This window comes from Callorhinus ursinus, unplaced genomic scaffold, assembly GCF_003265705.2.
Source record: "Callorhinus ursinus isolate GAN/ISIS: 27379988/994484 unplaced genomic scaffold, GSC_fseal_2.0 scaffold28, whole genome shotgun sequence".
In the NCBI taxonomy this organism is placed as follows: Eukaryota; Metazoa; Chordata; class Mammalia; order Carnivora; family Otariidae; genus Callorhinus; species Callorhinus ursinus.
In genome coordinates, this window is record NW_027397090.1 from 558,812 (window position 1) to 579,138 (window position 20,327).

Here is a 20,327-nt window from a genome sequence, read left to right on the forward strand (position 1 = left end):
ATACACATTAGAAAATGTTTAAAAATATCATTCAAAGAGAACATAAAATGTGCCCCTTTGATATGACTTGGTGAAGGTATTCAAATATTTGCTTAATGAATGAAGTAGATGTAATCATTATTTTTAACCATTCGATAAAAGGTTCTAACCTTTTCACAAAGGACCTCAGGAAAACACTTATGATCACAAATGCATTTTTAGGTAAAAGATTCCCAAACTGATTTCCTAGGGAACTTTGAGGAGGACACACACCAACAGTCCTTTTAGCCTAAGTCCTTAAACCCTGGAGTTGCTGTTTGGGGTGAGTCTGCCTCTTCCTGCCCTCCCAGCTTTGGAAGACACAAGGCAAGAGGTCTGGCTACATGGGAGCCGCTGTGCTAATAGGGACACTAAGGGCAAGACATCAGTAAGAGAATCAGAAAAAGGGATGCAAAAAAGAAAAACAAAACAAACCACTAACCAATCAAAAGGGATAACAAAGTGTAAGCTTGCAAGCTCCCCTGAGTGAAACCTGCTTTTCTGTGTTAACTCTTACTCCCAGACCCCTGGACCCCTACAAAGGCTCAGCCTGCTGTGCTCTGGTGTGAATGAAGTGCAGATCACAGATCTGGGACACTCTACCTTCTCCTTAGTAATGGAAGCGCAAAGCCCACAGGCCTTTTACTAAGTCAGATGCACCCATCCAGACACATTCTGCAACTCTTGTCACACTTTGTGATGAGCTCTATCTGAGCTATGGAAATACACGTATTAGTATTAGCGGAAAGGAGGGAGAGAAGGGCTCCTTCCTCAACAGAAAGAAAAAGAATAGCACTTCAGGTTGACAACAAGGAAAGAGAGAGAGAGAGAGGGAGGGAGGAAGGGAGGGAAAAATGGACTAGCTTCTAGAAATTTCTTCTAGGAAAGCTTTATAACAGAAATTAACAGAGTATACACCATAAATACAAATTAGAAATCCTGTTCTTTACCCAGGTTTCTTAGAGAGTTCTGAAGTGGAGACAGAGCTAAAAAAAAAATTACTTAAATATATGAGAGTCTTTGCTATGAGAGAAGGGAAATTATTGCTCTTAGGGCCTCATCAAATTGTAGCACAAAGATTAGATTATGACTGCATCATTCAATAATGTAGCCCCCTGATCCACAATAAATGAATCAGTTAAAAACAAAACAATAAAAGGGTGAGGGGCAGGCATACCAACATACAGAAGAATGTGTAGACTTAGGATATAAAACTGCTTTGGCTTATGTGCAATCACGGGTTGATCAAACTTGTGAGAGTAGGTGAGCAAAGCCCTACAACTACAGAAAACCAGCCTCCTTCCCGCCCCCCCCACCCCAGCCCTTATCCCAGCAAGCTGTGTCCATCACGCAGCCATGGCCAGCGTATCTCATAAAGCCTTTAAAGTCCGGGCACACTGTCTGGTAAAGACAGTCACAGAGGTGGAGTAACAATCTCTGATGAAACACCAATCTATTTCACAGCTTGTTTTTAAGTTCATTCCCTATTATATACATTTAGAAAATACCAACAGTGATCAGTCAGGAGAAGAAAAAGAAAGGGAAGCTCACCTATAAATTTATGGGAAAGTATTGATTTAAAAAATAATGTAAAAGCTGAGCTGTTAAAGAAAAAATGTTTTATGCGCAGAACTCATGTCCAAAAACAAAGCACGATTAAAGCACCTGAGTACAAGCGCCTAGCTATAGCTTGGGGCCAATGAAGTAAAATCCTGAGTTTCCTAGTTCTTCCAAAAGTAGAGAGACAGGGCTTTGGCTGCAGGTAATTTTAAGAAATGATCCCAGACAGGAGTGGGACCTAGGGAAGAACGGAAATTCAAAACAAGGATGTAACCTTGAGTTGATGACTACCATGGGCAGCGTGCTGAAACTCGGTCCTGCCGGGACCCTTTGTGGAGCAACGAAGAAAGCACCTCAAAATTGCCCACCAATAGGCAGGAGCAGGGTCATTTCACTGTTTGCCTGTGTGTCCAGGATTACCCCATGGGGGTAGGTGTAAATACCTCAGCCTTTCATACTGCTCAGGCATAAGTGAAGAGTGGATTCCCCACCAAGAGCACTTGGAAATGCAAGAGCTTCACAGTGCGGCTGAGGGGAGGTGCTGTCAAGCCTGGGGAAACACCGCAGATGTACTGGCAATGGCCAGAGAGAAAAGCGGACGAGGGAAATGAGGAAATTGCGAGAATGCGGTGGTAGCCCAGGAGGGACACCACTGCTTCAGCACTGTGGGAATATCTGTGCCCCAAAGAGGACAACAGCACAACTACTGCAGAATTAACAATACCTCTAGCAAGCCCTTTATTAGCCAATACAGAGGTGAGATGAAAATGTGGCTCTTGGATACTTAATGTCTTTTTGCTTTAGTTGAGAAAGTGAAGTATTTTTTATTGTATTTCAAATTTTATGTTACTGGAAGCTGTGACAGAACAGGCAGGAACACAGACAGACAGACACACACACACACACTTTATAAATACGTACATATTTGTATCTTCCAGTTTTTTGCCTAATGACTAATTAGTTTAAAAAGACAACAAGAAAAATTACCACAATGGCTTAACTAAATGCCTCTGGAACATAAAATGGCAGTTTTGAAATCTATAATGGAAAAAGACATAGACATACCTTTTCAAACTGTCATACTGCAAGACCCTCTGCCAAAATGCCAATCTGGAGTGTGTGTGTGTGTGTGTGTGTGTGTGTGTGTGTGTGTGTATAATTTAAGGTCCAATCATATGACAAGGACAATAAAACAAAATGCTAAGAGGAAGAAAAAACCCCTGAAGGTATTGTCTTCCTTTTTTTTGGAACTAACTCAAACACATAGGATGGTAAAGGCAAAGTCATTTAAATCATTTCCTTAGTAATACAAGTAATATTTAAATAGATTTAATAGTGCTGCTCCAAACCAATGAATTATGGGTTTAAAACCTATTAAAATGTAATGTTTTTTTCCTGAGCTGAGAGGAGAGAGATTTAAATCCACTGAATTTTAATATTTCAGCTTGAGCTGCAGGAGGTAGAGAAAGTCCAAATGAACTATTCCATCAGCACCATTCAAGCATGAACATTTTAATCAGTTTTACTTCCTTGGAGTTCTCTAACACAGTTTACGCTGTCATTCTGAAAGCACTTAACACAGAGAGTGTGAAAAACCACCAAGGCTTGTTATTGCCTTCACAATTGATGGCAAATAATTTTGCAGACTTCCTATCATTAAAATGTCACTGCTAAAAATTGAGGTTCAGCATTTCTTGTGCTAAACTGCATTTTCCTACAAACACCATGGCATACCTATTCTTAAGGAATTTTTTTAAGGGGGTGTTGTTGTTGTTGTTTTTTAATGCATATTTCTACCTTTTTTTCCCCCTTCAAAGAGTTAGGTTAAAAAAGAGGGTGGAGGGAAATCCAAAGGAACCCCGCTTTCTATTTTTACAAGCCAAACATTTTCTTTTCCAATGTTCGTACTAACAAAACTTTTTTTCCTAATGGTGGCTTCTTTAGTGAAATTCTTTAGTGAAATTCTTATGAGGTTCCAAGCCAGTCTCCTTTATTAAGCATAACCACATTCACACAGCATGTGCTGATTATATAGTGTAATGGATTTAAAAAGCATTTTAAGATAGTCAGATGACTCAATTTAATAATACAGGAAATGAAAACATCATTTCTAATTAGATCATATTACTGATTTAAAACTACAATTTGTGTGCTGTTCCAACAGTGTGATCTCGCAGAGATTCTAATTTAAAAACACAGTGGCTAGTAGGACACATGACAAGATCAGACTAGATACATAACATTCCCTCAGCCCATTTGGGGGAACTCCGGGAAAGCTTCAAGGAAATGTGAGATATGACCAACTCAAAACAACACACAAAACATTGACTGCAGAATACAACACAGGAATTCTCCTAGGTTTTTGCCTTATAAATAAAAGATAAATGATATTTAACTTATTTCAATCTATCAACAGTTTTAAACTGAACATGACCTGTGAAAGAAATCATTATAACTGTGTTTCATTCCATTAAACACAACTAGCTTATTGTCAAGAGAACAAGCCGCCTCTCCAGGTTTCGGGCTCACTTCAGCATTTTGCATTTAAACTGCATGGATCACTGGTTTGGCTCATTTACCAATGAAGGTAGAATAATATTGCAGAGTTAAAAAGGTGCTTCATCAGATTTCATTAAATCTGGGAACATTTGCACTTGTCTGGATGGTGTGCATACATATAAAACAGATACATACGTAGTGATAAACAAATGAAGGTCTGTCTGTGGGGGCTTTAGATGGGTCTTTGCCTCTTGGGAGGAAAATTTCATTCCCTCAGTGGAAAAAATCATGGCCCTCTACATTCCCAAACCAAGTACAAAAATCTAAAATTGGCCCCTCACCACTTTCGGTAGCAAGTCAAAATGGCACCACCTCACAACACAGCCATGCTCAAGGGGACACAGAAGAGCTGGTGCACTGAAAATCCCACAGCGCTACAACTGAAAACTACTGGACAGAAGGCATCACCAGGGCTGAGACAAAGACCACACACCACAGAGAAGAGCTGCAGTAGGAATGTATCAAGTGAGTTTGTAATGGGGCTCTTCCTTCTCACTTGGTTTGTGGCTCCCTATCCCTGCAATCGATTTTTCAGAATAGTCAGATTATGTGACTGTTACTCCATTTCCTGCTCAGACATCAATAATCTGGAATCCCCACCAGATCCACAAACAGCACGTGCTGCTCTGACAGCATGCGGATCTACTGAGTGAGTTCTTCAAATTAAGTTTTTTAGGTCACAAAATTAAATTTGCTATATTTTAATAATTAAATCCATATATACATAATATGTCTGTCAGTAACTTGCCTACAGACTAATACATCGTCCTTTCCCTGAGAAAAGGCAATCTGCCATCCCATTCAAAACAAGGTATGGAAAATGAAACAGATATGAAACAGCATTAAAAATATACTTGATGTGTGAAGGGAAGGGAACCTGTTCTGAGTTTTAGATCTTCCCTCCTATTTTGAAGCAACATCCAACATAAAACAATGGGTTTTTGATTTAGATTAATCTCTCCACTGTACAGACAGTAACTAGTAAGACTGGAAAAAGAAACAAAACAGCCTTCTGTTTCCCGGAGAAACGGCTGCCAACCAGTCCTAAGGTAGGATGCTACTTGTTTTAGCAGTTCACACGAACAATGAACACTAAGAAGGCAGAAATGACCCAGCACACTCCCCTTTCAGTCCTCCTGCACACATTCTCTCCTTCAACAGCAGACAGTCGTGTAGTGGGTGAGAAATGCAGGTTCTATCCCTGGTGCCCTTGGGAGGTTGGGTAACCAAAACACATCCCAACGCGAATACGAGTGCTTCAAGCAAACATGGCTGGAAGAGACATTATATATATATATACCTAACTCTAAAATGAAAGCTTTTGCAACTTTTTAAAAAATGTCACATGCTGCTATTTTCTGGAGCTTTATGAAATAAGAACTACCTGTGAAATGTATTCATTTCTCATCTCTCCCTCATCCCCAGAGCGTAGAAAGTGTACTACAGATGAGTCTACACGGCTGGTTCTGATTCCGCCTTCTTTCCAAGGCAGCACTGCTGAGGAAATAAAGGTTGCCCCTTTCCATTTATGATGTCTTCCAATTTACTACCAGTATTTTCTTGTGGTCAGAGGGCCACAAAACAGAGCTCAAAATAGCCCATTAAAAAACAAGCCACAATCAGACTAGGGCTCCACCGCCGCCCGCCAGTCATCCCACAGTTGTGATTTCCTTGTTAAAAGACAGAGGCATAATTGAAGCAATATCTTCACTTCAGATTGATTATCAGGCGACCCTTATCCGCATCTTCACTCAGCAATTTGAATTTTAATGAAAGTAAATGGAATAATTAGCATTTCAAAGTGTGTTTGATACACTGAGGGGGAAAAAAAGAGAAAAGACTTTTGTGTATAATCTATACACAAAAGAAAGTATTTGGGAGGGGGCAGAGAGAGGAAAGTATAGTTGTACTGTCTTCATTAGAATAATCTAAGGAACTGCTTGTACCAGCTGCATAGAGATGTGATATTGTGCTCTTTTCAGCTAAGATTTTTCACCTTTATTATCCCTTAAGTTTTAGCACCTTATTTTATTACTTGTTACCTTCATCTGGGAGAACAAAAATCTAAGCGGAGTTGGAGTGATTGCCCAAACCTATGAATTCCAGCAGGATTTCTATGCAACATTAACGCTACCATCACCAGGAAGAATTTCCTAACTGGGTCACTGATTTTGCCAAAAGGTACACCTTTCATCTAGTATTCCAACTACAAATGGACACTAGCCCTTAAGAACACTCATCACAAAGGAGGAAGAGTAGCTGGGAGATACAAAAAAAGATGTACATTTTATTTCACCAAAAACAGTATGAAGGTACTCTATATTTGCAGAAAGATCAAAGAAATCAGGTCATTTTACCATCAGCACAATCTCCCTCTTTTTTTTCAGGCCTAGGCCAGCAACAGGAGCTGATTGCAAAGGAAAGAAATATTATGAAAAACAACTATCTAATCCCCTTAGGAGAGAATTTCTGGGAACATGTCAACTGGAATTGGTGAGAATGTGATCCAAAGTTTCTGAGGAAGCCATCCAATTTCACATGAGACAGAAGGCAAAGTGCTGAATTTCACTTTGTGGTCCTCTATTGCCTTTTGCCCTTTTGATGGAACAAAATTTAAAAAGAGAGAGCAAGCGAGCGGATGACACACACTAAGATCAGAGCTAAAATGGAAAGGCCACGTACCCCAATGATGGCGTTCAGTTCGGCCATGGTCACCTGCTTGGCCCGTTCCACAGCCTGCACCACTTGTTGCTGGTGCTATAAATGAAGATCAGAAACAGAATACAATTATTTGCTTTCTAGTCAATCAAGAACAGCTTTTCCTAACATGTCCTCTAACTTCAATTACATGCAAAACAGGATTTAGGGGTCTCCATATTTCAAATAAAAGCCCCCCGTGGTGGCTGACTAAATGTCTAGGGTACACTTGGGTCCCTACTGCAGAGAAGTAACTGGGCAACCAACTGTACCCCCACAAAGGACACTCCCCTACAACTGGTAGAAGCAGCTTAAATTTTACTTTGATGTCAGTGGTGCGCTGTGGCCCAGCATCTTCCACTAATACTAACAAACACAACACGATCCATCCCCCACCTGCCTTCTTTGTACCCCCTTTTCTCTGCCATCTACACAAAATTTCTGAAAAATATTTCCTGGAAGTACTTATTTTTAAAAATTTCTCCGGGTACTTGTTATAGTAAGCACTAGAAGGCCATTTAAAATCAAATGTTTACTGTCTTCTGAAAATGTGTAAAGTGTTCATGTTTTAATTCCTGTCATGAAGGGCTGCATATTTAAAAGAGATATTAAAATGTACAACTTTCACTAGCAGTAAAGTCTAAGGACTTCAGGTGTTTCTTCTCCATGCAATAGAAGACTAAAAACTACAAGTTTCATTTATTTTTCTTCTGGAAAAACTACGATGGATAGTATAGGAAAATCCCTCCCTCTATCCAGAATTCAATTCTAAAGAGAATGAGCAAGAACGGAGTATTAGTAATTTGTGTAATATTAAAAAGTGAAGTAGCACAGAAGTCTCTGCAAGGGGGCACTCACCCACTTCTGGACATACACTTGTGTGTACACAAGTACCCCCCCCCAAATATACATATTATTCTCAACTAAATACACTTGAACACTCTAGTATCTACATTCTCAAATTTGGTCTAAAATAGGTCTCCTCTGGATGTTTTTCAACTAGGTTTAATGAATGAAGAGCCAAAAAGACTGTTCTATGAGACAGGCACTCCTCTGTGTGGCTAGGAAGAATCTTGTTTTGACTGATCCTAGTTGAGAAATGTAACTAACTTTCTCCACTGATTTTAAGTGAATACGAAGCTTAGCTAGCATATTGCTTATTAATACACACAAAAAGCTAAGCCATCGATTATATACATGAAATTCCCCTTGAGCTACCTCGTATTACATTCCCAAACTCTCAAATATACCCAGTTCCTGCAATCAACTAGGGTGACCAATATTTCCACCTCCCAGCTGTGTAGGGTTAGAAGGGGGGTGTGGAATGTGGAAAAGAAAACTGCTTTAGTTACCCACATGTGGTGTTTTCACCCTTGATTTCCTAATAGAAATGTGTATTTTGTGCCTATAATCTAATGGAAAGAAAAATGTCAAACAGATCACTGCATCTTGAGCTTTTAATAAACTCTGAACATTAAACTAGATATCGTTGATTTTTCTCTTAATTGTAAGAGTTTCAAAACAAGGGCCTAAGAAACAAACCCAGTTTTTTGTTTTTTTTTTTTAAGATTTTATTTGAGAGAGAGAGCGTGTGCGCACGGGCACTAGCAGTGGGGAAAGGGGCAGAGGGAGAAGCAGACTCGTGGCTGGGCTAACCCTAACCCTAACCAGCACCATGAGATAGATCAAGACCTGAGCTGAAGGCAGAAGCTTAAGGGACTGAGCCACCCAGGTGCCCTGAACGTCTTTCTAGATATCTCCACCCATTCTCTTACTCTTTAATAAAATATTTCCCAAAGTGAAATAACTCATTTCCTTCTCTGTTTGAAGAAAGTAAAAGTCCTAAAGATTTATAAAGACACCAGTAGAGGAACAGAGAGGCATGCTCAATAAAGTGACCAGGAACAGCAGTTTTTCCTCGAAGCTACCCTAACCAGTATGGTAGCCTACAAGCACAGAGTTCATGTTTAGATTTAAAGCAGTCTAATTGTCAGAGTAGTGAAAAATGGCAGTACTCGGACAACAGAGAAAAAGACAACATGTAGGACGACTCTGGGATTTTTCTAATACTCAAAGTGAGTATAGGGATAGAAAATGGTAATGGATTTTCCACCTTTTACTCTCCAACATTCAACAACAGCTGCTCCCAAAACTTCAAGAAACTGAAAGCCAAAGGACCACACGAACACCCATCCAACACACATATCATTCACTCCACTCATGCATCCATTCAACAAGTCTTTTTCAGTTCTTACTGTATCCAATTTCTGTATATTACTGAAATATTTCCATATTAGTGTAATAGCCTCTACTTTATATTACACATTCAAAGAACAGTTCCGTAAGACAGACATGCAGAAAATACAGCTATTAGGGGCCTTTCTACCATGAAGATTGTTCAACTCTTGCTTCATAACCTGGACTCCAACTGCCAAGACGGGAGCAAAGATGCCTTAGGGCAGTAGGGTGATCTTTCTGGCTCAGCATTAAAATCAAGCTCGTTTACTGAGAAAAACAGAAACACAGCAGGGAACCAGAACACTGACATCTGATGTTCCTACAGAAACTCTTGCTAAAAAGCTAAAATGACAATGGAAGTCATGATTCAGCTCCTTCATTTCCTCTCATAGCAGTGGCCACAGGCTAATACCACATCTGAACTCTACCTGGAGTTCAGGATTTTACTTCTCTAATTCTGCTTACAACTGTGAATCATCTGCTGGTTTAAGGACCTTCTGAACAGAAGCTCCCTAAGGCAAAGAACGCCTCCTCCCAGTGTGCTCTGAAAGCACCAGAAACACCCTGCCACGTTAGTAACACTGTAAGAAGCGCACCTCAGGAAAGAAGGGGCAAACGATCACTAAAGAAAAAAAAAAAAGGAACACTCGATGAAGAAGCCCAAAATCCTCATAAACTGACCCAAAGGTAGAATTGTTTTTCCATTTCCAATTTTAACAAATAAGCTCTGACTCAGAAAACACAGCAAATTTTTCACATCTCCTCAGAACCCTGATGGTTTTCCCATTACGTCTGCCATCTCTTCCCCTTTTCTTCCCCTTCCCCATCTGTTCCTCTCCTCCCACTCCACCCTGCATCTCATTTCCTCTCCCACTTCCTGCTTCTCCCCTCTGCCACCTCACCACAAGTAGTGACAGCCACTGTAGCCCCAGTCAATCTGCAGAAAGCAAGAGTCCTATGGCCTCTTACTGCTCAAGCTGCTCCCCCACATGGGGGCTCCGGATTGAACTTTTTCTACCAGCACCACCAAATAAAATGCTACTAAGAATATATCAATAAGCCTAAGGTGAGAGAAGGGTCCTCTAACTGGGACTTGGAAGCAAGGGAAGCCCAATAATTTATTCTTTAAAATACTGCGATTTATAATTTTAAAAAACAAATCCTTAAAAAAAAAAAACCTATAATGTGATTATGGTTGCACAACTCTGTAAATTTACTAAAAATCACTAAATTACACACTTAAAACAAATGGATTTTACGATGTGTAAGTTATATCTCAATTAAATACTGTGATTTAAGGAATACAAGCATGGATGGGGCACTAAAATGAAATGCTATACATTAAATCACTTTCCTACTTAACTTTCATCATAAAATTATTTTTTGCATTTTTCAGGAAAAGTCTTAAGAGTAATTTTTTCAACAAGAAAGAGACTGAAACAGTAAGTCCAACAAAGCCTGCTGAGAAACAGACCTTAACAGACCACTAATACATGTGTAACAGATATTTAATGTATGCTTTGGGGAAGAGATGACAATGACCATACCTGCCAAGCCAATACTTTAGGGCATGGAAACAGATGTAGTACTTCCAATAAAAACAAGAAAAAACTGCTACAACTTAAAAATTTTTTTAATACCCACCCCCCTCCCTTACCTCCCTTTATTGATAGGGGTAAGTAAAGAGGTAAGTGGGTAGTTAAAGGCAGAGGTATAAAATGAAGTAGGATTTTTATAATGAACATTAATGTTCCTGACATGTGACAAGAAAAAGTAAGCACTTGGAATAATGGCCCCACTACTCCTCAAAGAACACCCAGACATAGAGCATCTTACACTATACAGGAAAGCAGGACATAAAATAATACTAAGGGAGATTATAGGAAGGAATGCCCAGCATACTTCCTGGAGCATCAGGAAAGGCTTTGTTTTCTTCTTCATTCATTCAATTATTTATTAAGAACCTACTGTGCGCCAGGCAACTGTGGCGGGCGCTGAGACTAGAGTCATGAACAAGACACTCAGTGAATGAATAACACTCACGAGCCTCGGTAATATCACAACTGGAGGATAATTTCCATGAAGAAAATTACAGGATGCTATGCAATCACTTACCTTTTTTTTTTTTTAAGATTTTATTAATTTGACAGAGAGAGACAGAGCGAGAGAGGGGGAGGGCGAAGCAGGCTTCCCGTGGAGCAGGGAATCCAATGCGGGGCTCGATCCCAGGACCCCAGGATCATGACCTGAGCCGAAGGCAGACGCTTAACAACTGAGCCACCCAGGCACCCTATGCAATCACTTATTGGGGAAATATCTAATGGAATCTTAGGGCTGAAGGAAGATTCCCTGTGGAAGCTGACCCAACAACTGAGACATGAAGGATGTGCAAGAGTTCTGTGGATGAAACAAGGAGAGAAGAATTCCAGGCAGAGAGAAGAGCTTGGGCAAGGTCCCTGGAGGAGAAAGGAGCTTGTCTGTCAAGGAAGAGAACGAACATGGATGGCTGCAGGAGAAGAACAGGGTAATGGGAAAAGTTGGGAGAGACGAAGCAAGGTGGGACTGAAAGCCTTCTCAGGCATGGCAAAACACACATGCAAACCTTAAAGTGGAATAAATATTCACAAAAAGAACAATAAAGGCAAGCGCCTGAAGTCACGTGGGTACGGCCCGGGCATGCTCTCTAGAACCACGTACTAGCGTAAGTGAAATCTGTCAAGGCAGGAGGAGGCCAAACACTGGTTGGCTTTGCATGACATGAGGAAAACTTAGACTTTATGCTGGTAAGACAATTTTTTAAAAGATATATTTGTTTGTTTATTTATTTATTTGAGAGAGAGAGAGAATGGGCGGGAGGAGCAGAGGGAGAGAGAATCTCAAGCGGACTCCATGCTGAGTGCAGAGCCTAACATGGGGTTCAATCTTACAACCCTGAGATCATGACCTGAGCAGAAACCAAGAGTCCGATACTTAACCAACTACACCACCCAGGCGCCCCCGGGTACGACATTTTTTGTTAAAAATGTTAAAGCAGCTGAGTGTTACCAGTTCTGCATTTTAGTAAGATACAGCTGGGATAGTAAAGAATAGTAAGGAAGCTGGATGACAGGGAGGTGAACCAGATAGAAGGAGAACAGATAGAAGGCTAAGGCAATACTCCAGGGTAAAAGATAAACTTGCTTGAACTTGGACCGAACGCCCTTCCTGCTCACAGGACTCATTAGCCACAGGTACATAAAAAGCCACTCACTCAGAACTAGTAATGGCCTTAGGAATCATGAGACCCAGATGACAGTGGTGTCCCCAGCACTGTAACAACAAACCAACCAACAAAAGACTCTCCACCTTTCCAAAAGCCTACAGATTTCTAAATGCTGCCCTAGCTGAGTGGACTGGAAGGGTGCCATCGTACTATCAAGCACAGGCCAAAAGCCATTACTATATCCAACAGATGAGTTTCCTCTGTCACACCCTACCAAGTAGTCTGTCACTCTCTGCTTGATCAGATCCTCTGGAAGGGAACTCACCAGCTCATGCACAAGCGTTTTCTATGTGGGGATAATGGACTCTATCTAATTTTGATTCAAAATCTAACTCTCTTAACTTCTTCCCACTGGACCCAGTTTTGCCTCTGAAGTCTCCTCCACTGGAGTGCACTTCAAGTACATGAAAATGGCCTAATGGTTGTTTTCACTTTCTCTATTCCAGGTTAAATATCCCCAGGCCACTGGCTTTAGGCCACTCATCCTCTGGCCACTCCTCGGGTGTGTTCTAGGTGATAAGACAGAATACCCCAGGGATGGCTAAACAGGTCAAATGTGAGTGAAAGTGTCACTCCATGCCCAGTAAGTCAGGCTAAAATCCTACTCGGCCTTTTTCAGCAACTCTACCAAGTGTACTGGCCCCAAAGAAGTTTTAAATTCAAATCAGCCTTTCCTAATGGTGTCCCCCAAGAAATGTTAGTCCCACAAGAAATCAGGTATTCTTTAAGACAAAAAAAAACCCCACCGGGTTTAATTTGGCTAATACCTGGTAAATGGCAGGTCTTCTCTGAGCAGCGTTTTCTAAACAATTTTAGCTGTGAAACTTTGGACTAACGCTTGGGAAGTGCTGCGCAAGGCTTTTTCCTACTGATCATTTAGCCTCACCCACCATGAAGACAGAGCATTCTTGCCCGACCTGTCCAATAAGCTCTCAAGTCCTTGCTCTCCAACAGAACTTTCCACAATGTTGGAAATGTTCTAAATCTGTGCTGATAATCTGGAGGCCACTAGCCACATATATGGGGATACTGAGCACCTGAAATGAGGCTACTGTGACTGGCAAACTTAATTTGTAACCTCACTTAACTTTGATTAATTTTAATTTAAATCTAAACAGCCACACATGGCTATGGCTACCGTATTAGACATTATAAGCTCTACTTAAAGTATTTTAAAGCTTAGCTCCAGTTATAATCCAATCATCACCTAACTGAAAGTCAAAGAAATGAGTAGGTTTCTCAAAAGCACGTTAATTTCTTCAACACATATAGGTAAGGGTTGGCAAATACTGCCTCTGAAAGGAGGCCTACACTGAAACCTGCAGAAAAGTTCTCCCTCCTAAGAATCATTTACTTGCTGAGGCTAAGCAGGCCATAATGCTACCATAAGGCTCTCGCCAAAAATGCAACTGTCACTAAAATGCACAGTCACATAGAACAAGTCAGTTGGGCCAAACTGAGGAACACAGGGCAGGATTATGCTCCTTGCTGCCTCATTCAGTACTGCGGGGAAACCAGGTTTTAAATGAAAGGCTGTCCAATGTGAGAATCCGAGAAGGGGACAAAATCCATTAAAGCCCCAATCTAGGTGTATGAGTCATTTCAGGACATTGCTGAGATATACAGCACTGTCGTAACATATTACCAGCACTGACAGAACGGCCCTGACTGGAACGCAGATGTGTCCTGTGAGGGTTGCTGGCATTTAACGAACGATATCTGAAGATGGTCTTGCGGGTGTCACTGCCTACTTATCAGGGGATCTCTGGTGATTTCAGCCAAGCTCACCTACATCAAACCATGTTATCACAAGTCACTGGTTCCTTACAAAGTTAACAAGCAATAAGATGAGTTAACCGGGTGCCATTATGAGGCGAGAACACTGCCACCAGTGCATGTAACCACTGTATTTTGTTCATTTCCTCCCTGAGGCACAATATGAAAGTGACTGATCACATTTTTCAACTTCCATTTTACAATTATTCTATACATGCAAAATGTGGTTCAGAGCAATTCAGTACCATATTAATCCAGGTACCAAAAAAAAACCAGCATTTGAGATACACTCATATTTCATATCATAAAAGGGGTCTGTTTTCCATCAAATGAAAAGGACCAAATTTATGGCATGTCAAAAATAGAAAGTCAGGTATCATAGCTGTTCTTGCTATTGGAATTGGAGAATTTAAATAAACACGTACTACCACCATTCTGTACTTGTGTACTATTTTCTACTATTTAAATGCAATGGAAAGCACCCAATCTGCAGAATTCTAGAGTAAAACCACTATTTGGTTCTACTCATTAGATAGGTAATAAAAACCAAGTTTTGAGTTAAAATTAAATGTGCACCAGAAAGCATTCAAGTTGGAATACTCTCTTTTCCCTAGGTAAATACAAGAATAAAAATAAAAGGCTTAAAAATTTCACTCTTAATTTCCCTTTTACACCCTAAAATTTCTAATGACCAGAGGACTATTATTAAATGTGGTCAAAAGAACGATTTAAATTTCCTATGCAATCAATATTTTCACATACAAGGAAGAAACAGCTGCTGACCGGTAAGCCCAGGCCTCAAAGCTGGGGGTTCTGCCATCATTCTGCCTTGGCTCTGAGAGGACAAGTCCACAGGGCTCCCCCAGCAGCCGTAAAGCAGTTCTGCCTCCACTTAAGTAACTCAAGAAACAAGAAACAGGGGTTGGGGGGTGGGGGGTACAGGAGACAAGTCAGTCCTTAGTGGCATCCTTCAATTTTGCTGAGGCCCTGTTTAAGGTCTAAGGGTCTACAAGATATATCCTGAAATCACTGATGAAAAAAGAGAGTCCATTCATTACACTACGTGTAAAAACAAAACTAACTTCAGCTAAGCAACCAGATATTTGGAAAAGATCCAGTCCCCAACTGGATTGAGAAGTTTGTTTGTCTAGATAGCTTCGTGGGCAAAATACAGACCACATCCCAAACCACTGCTCCTTCGGAGGTCAGCTCTATAGATTGAACACCTTGAAGGGCTGTCACCGTCTGGGTATTTGCTTGCTGGTTGGGGAGAGACTGGTGTTTGCCAAACTGGAAAATTAATTTTTGGAGCTAGAAGAGAATCACCGTTGGGGCTACCAAATATGCCTCACTGAGATTTTTAGCTAGTTCACAGCCCTGACTTGAGTTTTAATTTACACTTTTGTCCTCTATAAGGACATAGGAGAAGAAGATAAGCAATTCATTCTTTCAAAGACAATGAGTAAAAAGGGGAGGGAGGGCTGGTTCCAGGTCTTCCCAAAAAGGAAACTCAGAGCTTTGCTCCTACTGCCGCAGCAGGCACTGCCAGGACCCAACATCAGGAGGGGCTTACTGTGTACTACGCAGCACACGTGTAATCCCAAGTATGCATTGCATGCTATAACTAACCTCATGTACAGATGAGGAGACTGAGGCTTACAGCGGCAAACCACTTACTAAAAAGGTCACCCAGCTTTACTTGGCTAGAGTAAGCCATGTAATTTGTAACAGAGAGGCCAGGACTCGACCCAGACCCAACTGTCATCATTCTGGCATCTCTTGCTTATGGAACTGCCAACAGGGAGTTGATTATTTATAGCTCCTCTCCTGCAAAGGAGACCCAAAGCAGGAAAGAGAAGAACTTCCCACTTACTACATTGAGATTTGCCTTTTAAAGGAGAAACTTGAGGGCAACAGAATATAGATCAGTCTTACCCATTCCTAAAAACCAAAAGTGGGAGAAAAAAAAAACAGCTTCTGACAGGTGAGGACTCACTCATGAGGCTTCTTTAAATTCTGGTATTAGGGATCCTATAAAATTTTTAGAACTGTATGTGAGGGTTGCCGGGGTGGCTCAGTCAGTTAAGCATCCCCCTGTTGATTTCAGCTCAGGTCATGATCTCAGGGTCGTGAGATCGAGTCCTGCGTCAGACACCGCACAGAGCATGGAGCCTGCTTAAGATTCTCTCTCCCCCTCTACCCCTCCCCCTCCCATTTGCGTGCCTCAACTCCCCCTCCCTTAAAAAAAAAAAAGAAGAAGAAGAAGAAGAACTATGTGTGATACTCACTTTAATGACAAAAGTTATCTTTGTCTAATGCCTGGGACTTCAGAAGTAGTTATATATGAGTGCAACAAGCACATCATTAAAATATATATTGGCTATAATTCTAAAAAATGTTTTTGTGAAATCTACCAGGAAAATATTTTTCCTGTGATTGTTTCCTGCGATACACAGACATACTTTAAGTACTTCTGAAGTACAATTACACAACTTATTTCCCAAAAAAGTCTGGCACTCAAAACTAAATTTATTTAATAGCTGTCATTCAGTATTATACGTGTATTTTTTAAATTTTAGAAAATATGGTATACTAATCACAAGCAGTATTAAGCAGGTACCTTAATGAGCATGGGGGCTAAGTTAACAACGGGGTTCTAAAAGTATGTGAATTTACCTCTCGTTCCTATCAAACTCCAAAAAAAAATCCCTCCAACCACTATCCTGTACCTTATATGTACTAGTCTTCAGGGAATGTTTTTCTTTTTTCTAAATACAATCATTTCATTTTTAAATAAAAACGTTTTAAAATAAATTCTAATGCCACAGCTGCCGTTTTGGCAGTGAGACTGTCACACAGAGAGCCGGTGTTAAAAGATCAGATTAAGAGCATTCAGACCTGGCACCGAGTGACGCTCGCAGCCATGCAAGAGTGATTTTCCATGCCTCTGAAGAGACAGGAAATAGAATTCATCTTCCTCTAATAACCTGCCTCCTCCCCTCCCTCCAGATTACGGTCCATCTGGCCTCAGGACAGAAGAGAGGAGTCTGATGCTCACAGAATGCCCAGAAGATGAAAGGAGGTGGGCAATGTTCAGACACAAAACATCAGAGAGGCCTGGGTGGGACAGGAACAAACATGTCTGTGGCCCACACATTAATAGACACACACCTTAAGAAACTGAAAAAAGAAGAGCCAATTAAATCCAAAGTAAGCAGAAGAGAAGATATACACAGAATCAGGATTTAGAAAACCATGACACAGATCATTCATTACACACAAATCAAGGATTTCAACCAAGAAATGTCAAAAGTATCGGGGAAATAAACAGTAAGTGGTGAGATCATGATGCTGTCTTCCCAGCCTCAAGCAGAGAAAAGGAGTTCCAAGTGTCTCCCCGTGGCTTTCCTCTGTGGGGTACAGCTACTTTCTTAGCCAATTCATTCCAGTCCGGTCTTGCTCAGCACCACTACCATTACATATTCTCCTCCTACTCGGCCTGCTCACACAAACAACACAACTCATGTGGGAAAACAACCTATTTGCAAATCAGCTCCATCAACAACGCCAAGACCTCCTTCCACTTCTGCATATAACCCCACAGATCCTGGGAAAATGCCATGGGGATAAACTATACCACTGATTATAGATAGGGGGTCTACACCTGCAAAGGCCTCAAGTCTCATACCACCCCAGGGACAGTTCGAACTCTTCCCTCCACCTGGGGTAGAACACCTCAGCATGGTTACAGCTCTGGGGGTTATATACACATTGTTCCCATCCTCCATCTCCATAAAGCAGAGCTACTTCAACCAAGAAGAAACACACACTGGTCTGGATTGGGCAAAGCGTGGCTTGACTTCCTAAAGAAATGCAAACAGTCCTCTTAACTCTCCCTCATCACTCCACCCAATCTAGTCACAGGCAAATCCTGAGCAGAAATAGGCAAATGGGGATACTGTGGGTAGTGGTTTTCTGGTCACAGCTAAAGGGCAAGAAAGACAACTCCTCCGTTGTTGTTTGTGGTCCGGAAGAACATTTGAATTCAGGATGTTAACTCAGGTCCATGGTTTGTGAATATGAGCACCCCATGGGATATATAACTGATGAAAGGTACCCATGGTTACTGAGATCCAACCCAGTTCAAACCAATAAGAATTCACACAGTAATTCCTATTATCTATAACACACAACCATGCTCAAATACCCACTGCAGGCTTATATCAGCACATGCCCACTGGTGGGCAGGCAGATGGAAAGCTCCCCTGGGAAGCAAGGCTTCCCTATACACCTAAAGAAGTAAAGGGTAGGAGGAGAGTGCCCCAAGTGCCTTCTAGCCCACAACACACAGCTCAGTGGCTAAGACACACAGATCCTCCATTAGTTAGCTTCTTGCCTTCTCACAGATGATCTTACCTGAGCAAATGACAGACTGAGTAATCCAGAAGCAAAAATGATCTCTTTAGCACTGTTACCTAAACTTTGTAACTACCAAAAGCAAGCAAGCAAACAAAAAGAGGGGTAAAAGCCACAAGGAAGCCACCATCCACGAGAAATGCACCTTCTCATTCCAAAATGAGCGCGTCTGCACAGTGTGTGCTTCCACCGCTGGTGAGCAAGAAGAAGCAGGTGAGCCACACACAGGCCTTGGCGATGTGCGAAGTCTGTGGTACTCAGAGCACCGATCCTGCGTATCTTTTTCCAAGTGCTAGCACAGGGTTAAGACTTCATCAGGTAATAAGTAACTTTTTTAAAGCAGTTAGCCAAAAGTTACATTAGTTTGTTTACTACGTAAAGCACTTTCTATGGATGTCTTCCGCCAACTCTTAATGCCCCACGACAAAAGTGTAGAACAAACCCTTCTGGGCAATATTTCAATCCACCTTATTAGATGCCATTATGAAAAACAGTCATAATTCTGAGCAACACTACATTGTCCAATGACAGCAAAATACTTTAACAATTGAGTTTTGCTTCACACATTAGAAAATGTTCCATTATATGACCACCGTTATACTCCACTGAATGTTAATAAGGTGTAGAAGTTGGAATGTGAACACCGTATCTTAGTAAATGTGCCATACAAACACCAAGAGACTGACAAGGCCGAAAACTCAGTTCCACAATCCCTTTTCTGCAAAATCACTAAAATGGCACCTTCTAGCCCAGCATCTCAAACCAACTGCCTTACCTCTTGGGACAGGAAGGGAATGACTTGTGCACAGATCGCATTCAGCCTCTTGACAATCTCTGCCTGCATTAAAAAAAAGGGGGGGGGAGGAAAGCAATAAAGAGAACAGTCAGCTGGTTACAAATTCCCGAAATATTAACAGGATGATATTAAAACACACTTTATATTCTGGCTGACATATTTCCTAAGGAAGAGGAAAACTCTCATCAGCAAGCCCATTAAAAGGAGGCAGTGACAACAGTGTCACATTAATAGCACAATTTATTAACCAGCATTCATCTTAAAAAAGGCCACCTTCAAGCACCAGGACAACATAAAAAGGAATTTATTTTCATGACTGGAAATCAGTTTTCAACAGGACCCTTGTTCATTCTAATATGGTTTTTCATAAAACCTTGAGTTTTTAGTTTGACAGTAAAGATACATTCTTCCCACCATCCCAGTTTCTCTCAGTAACTCATTGGATTTCTACATTTGTGGCCTTTGCTTCAAGTCCCCAACCTTCCAAAAGAAGAGCACCCAACCAACCCAAATAAGTTGATTAACTCAGATCCTTAAGTTATAAATTGCTAGGGAACAGGATGTTTTCTTCAGTCATGAAAATTTCCAAATGTGTCCCACCAGGGTTTTCACTATGCCGAGGTAGACCATGGTAAAAATTTCCCTATAGTTAACAGAAAGGGATTTGTATATACATATGGAAACTAACCTTCGGAACATTACTTATTCTTGAACTAGAGATCTGCCAAGTCCTAGCAACATCAGATGATAGTTTATTCTCTAATAATTTTTGTAAGTATAGAAATTTTCTATCAATAGGATGCTATAGTGAGTTAAAGAAAGAAAAAAAGAAATGCCACCACTAAATTTTCTTTAAAAATCTACCCAGAGCTTCACAGATGTTCATCTTAATTTGTATTATCAGATGGCTCCTTATATACTTCAGGATGGGACACGTAAACACATGGTTTTCCGATACACATAAATGCAAAATATCTTCTATTTTAAATGATGGGGTGGCGTGAA

The 20,327-nt window shown here is 40.9% G+C and overlaps 1 protein-coding gene across 9 annotated transcripts in view; it reads right to left on the minus strand.

Annotated features, from left to right (window-relative positions):
- TLE4 (TLE family member 4, transcriptional corepressor) overlaps window positions 1–20,327 on the minus strand; it is a 142,104-nt gene that overhangs the window by 86,956 nt on the left and 34,821 nt on the right. For 4 of the 9 annotated variants that reach the window (XM_025891698.2, XM_025891697.2, XM_025891699.2 and 1 more), the window contains exons 5-6: window positions 19,302–19,364; window positions 6,820–6,894 (exon numbers count right to left, since the gene is read on the minus strand). In XM_025891698.2, the coding sequence (XP_025747483.1) occupies window positions 6,820–6,894; window positions 19,302–19,364 (138 nt within the window). The remainder of the gene's footprint in view (window positions 1–6,819; window positions 6,895–19,301; window positions 19,365–20,327) is intronic. The other 5 variants (XM_025891703.2, XM_025891702.2, XM_025891704.2 and 2 more) reach the window with 2 other exon arrangements.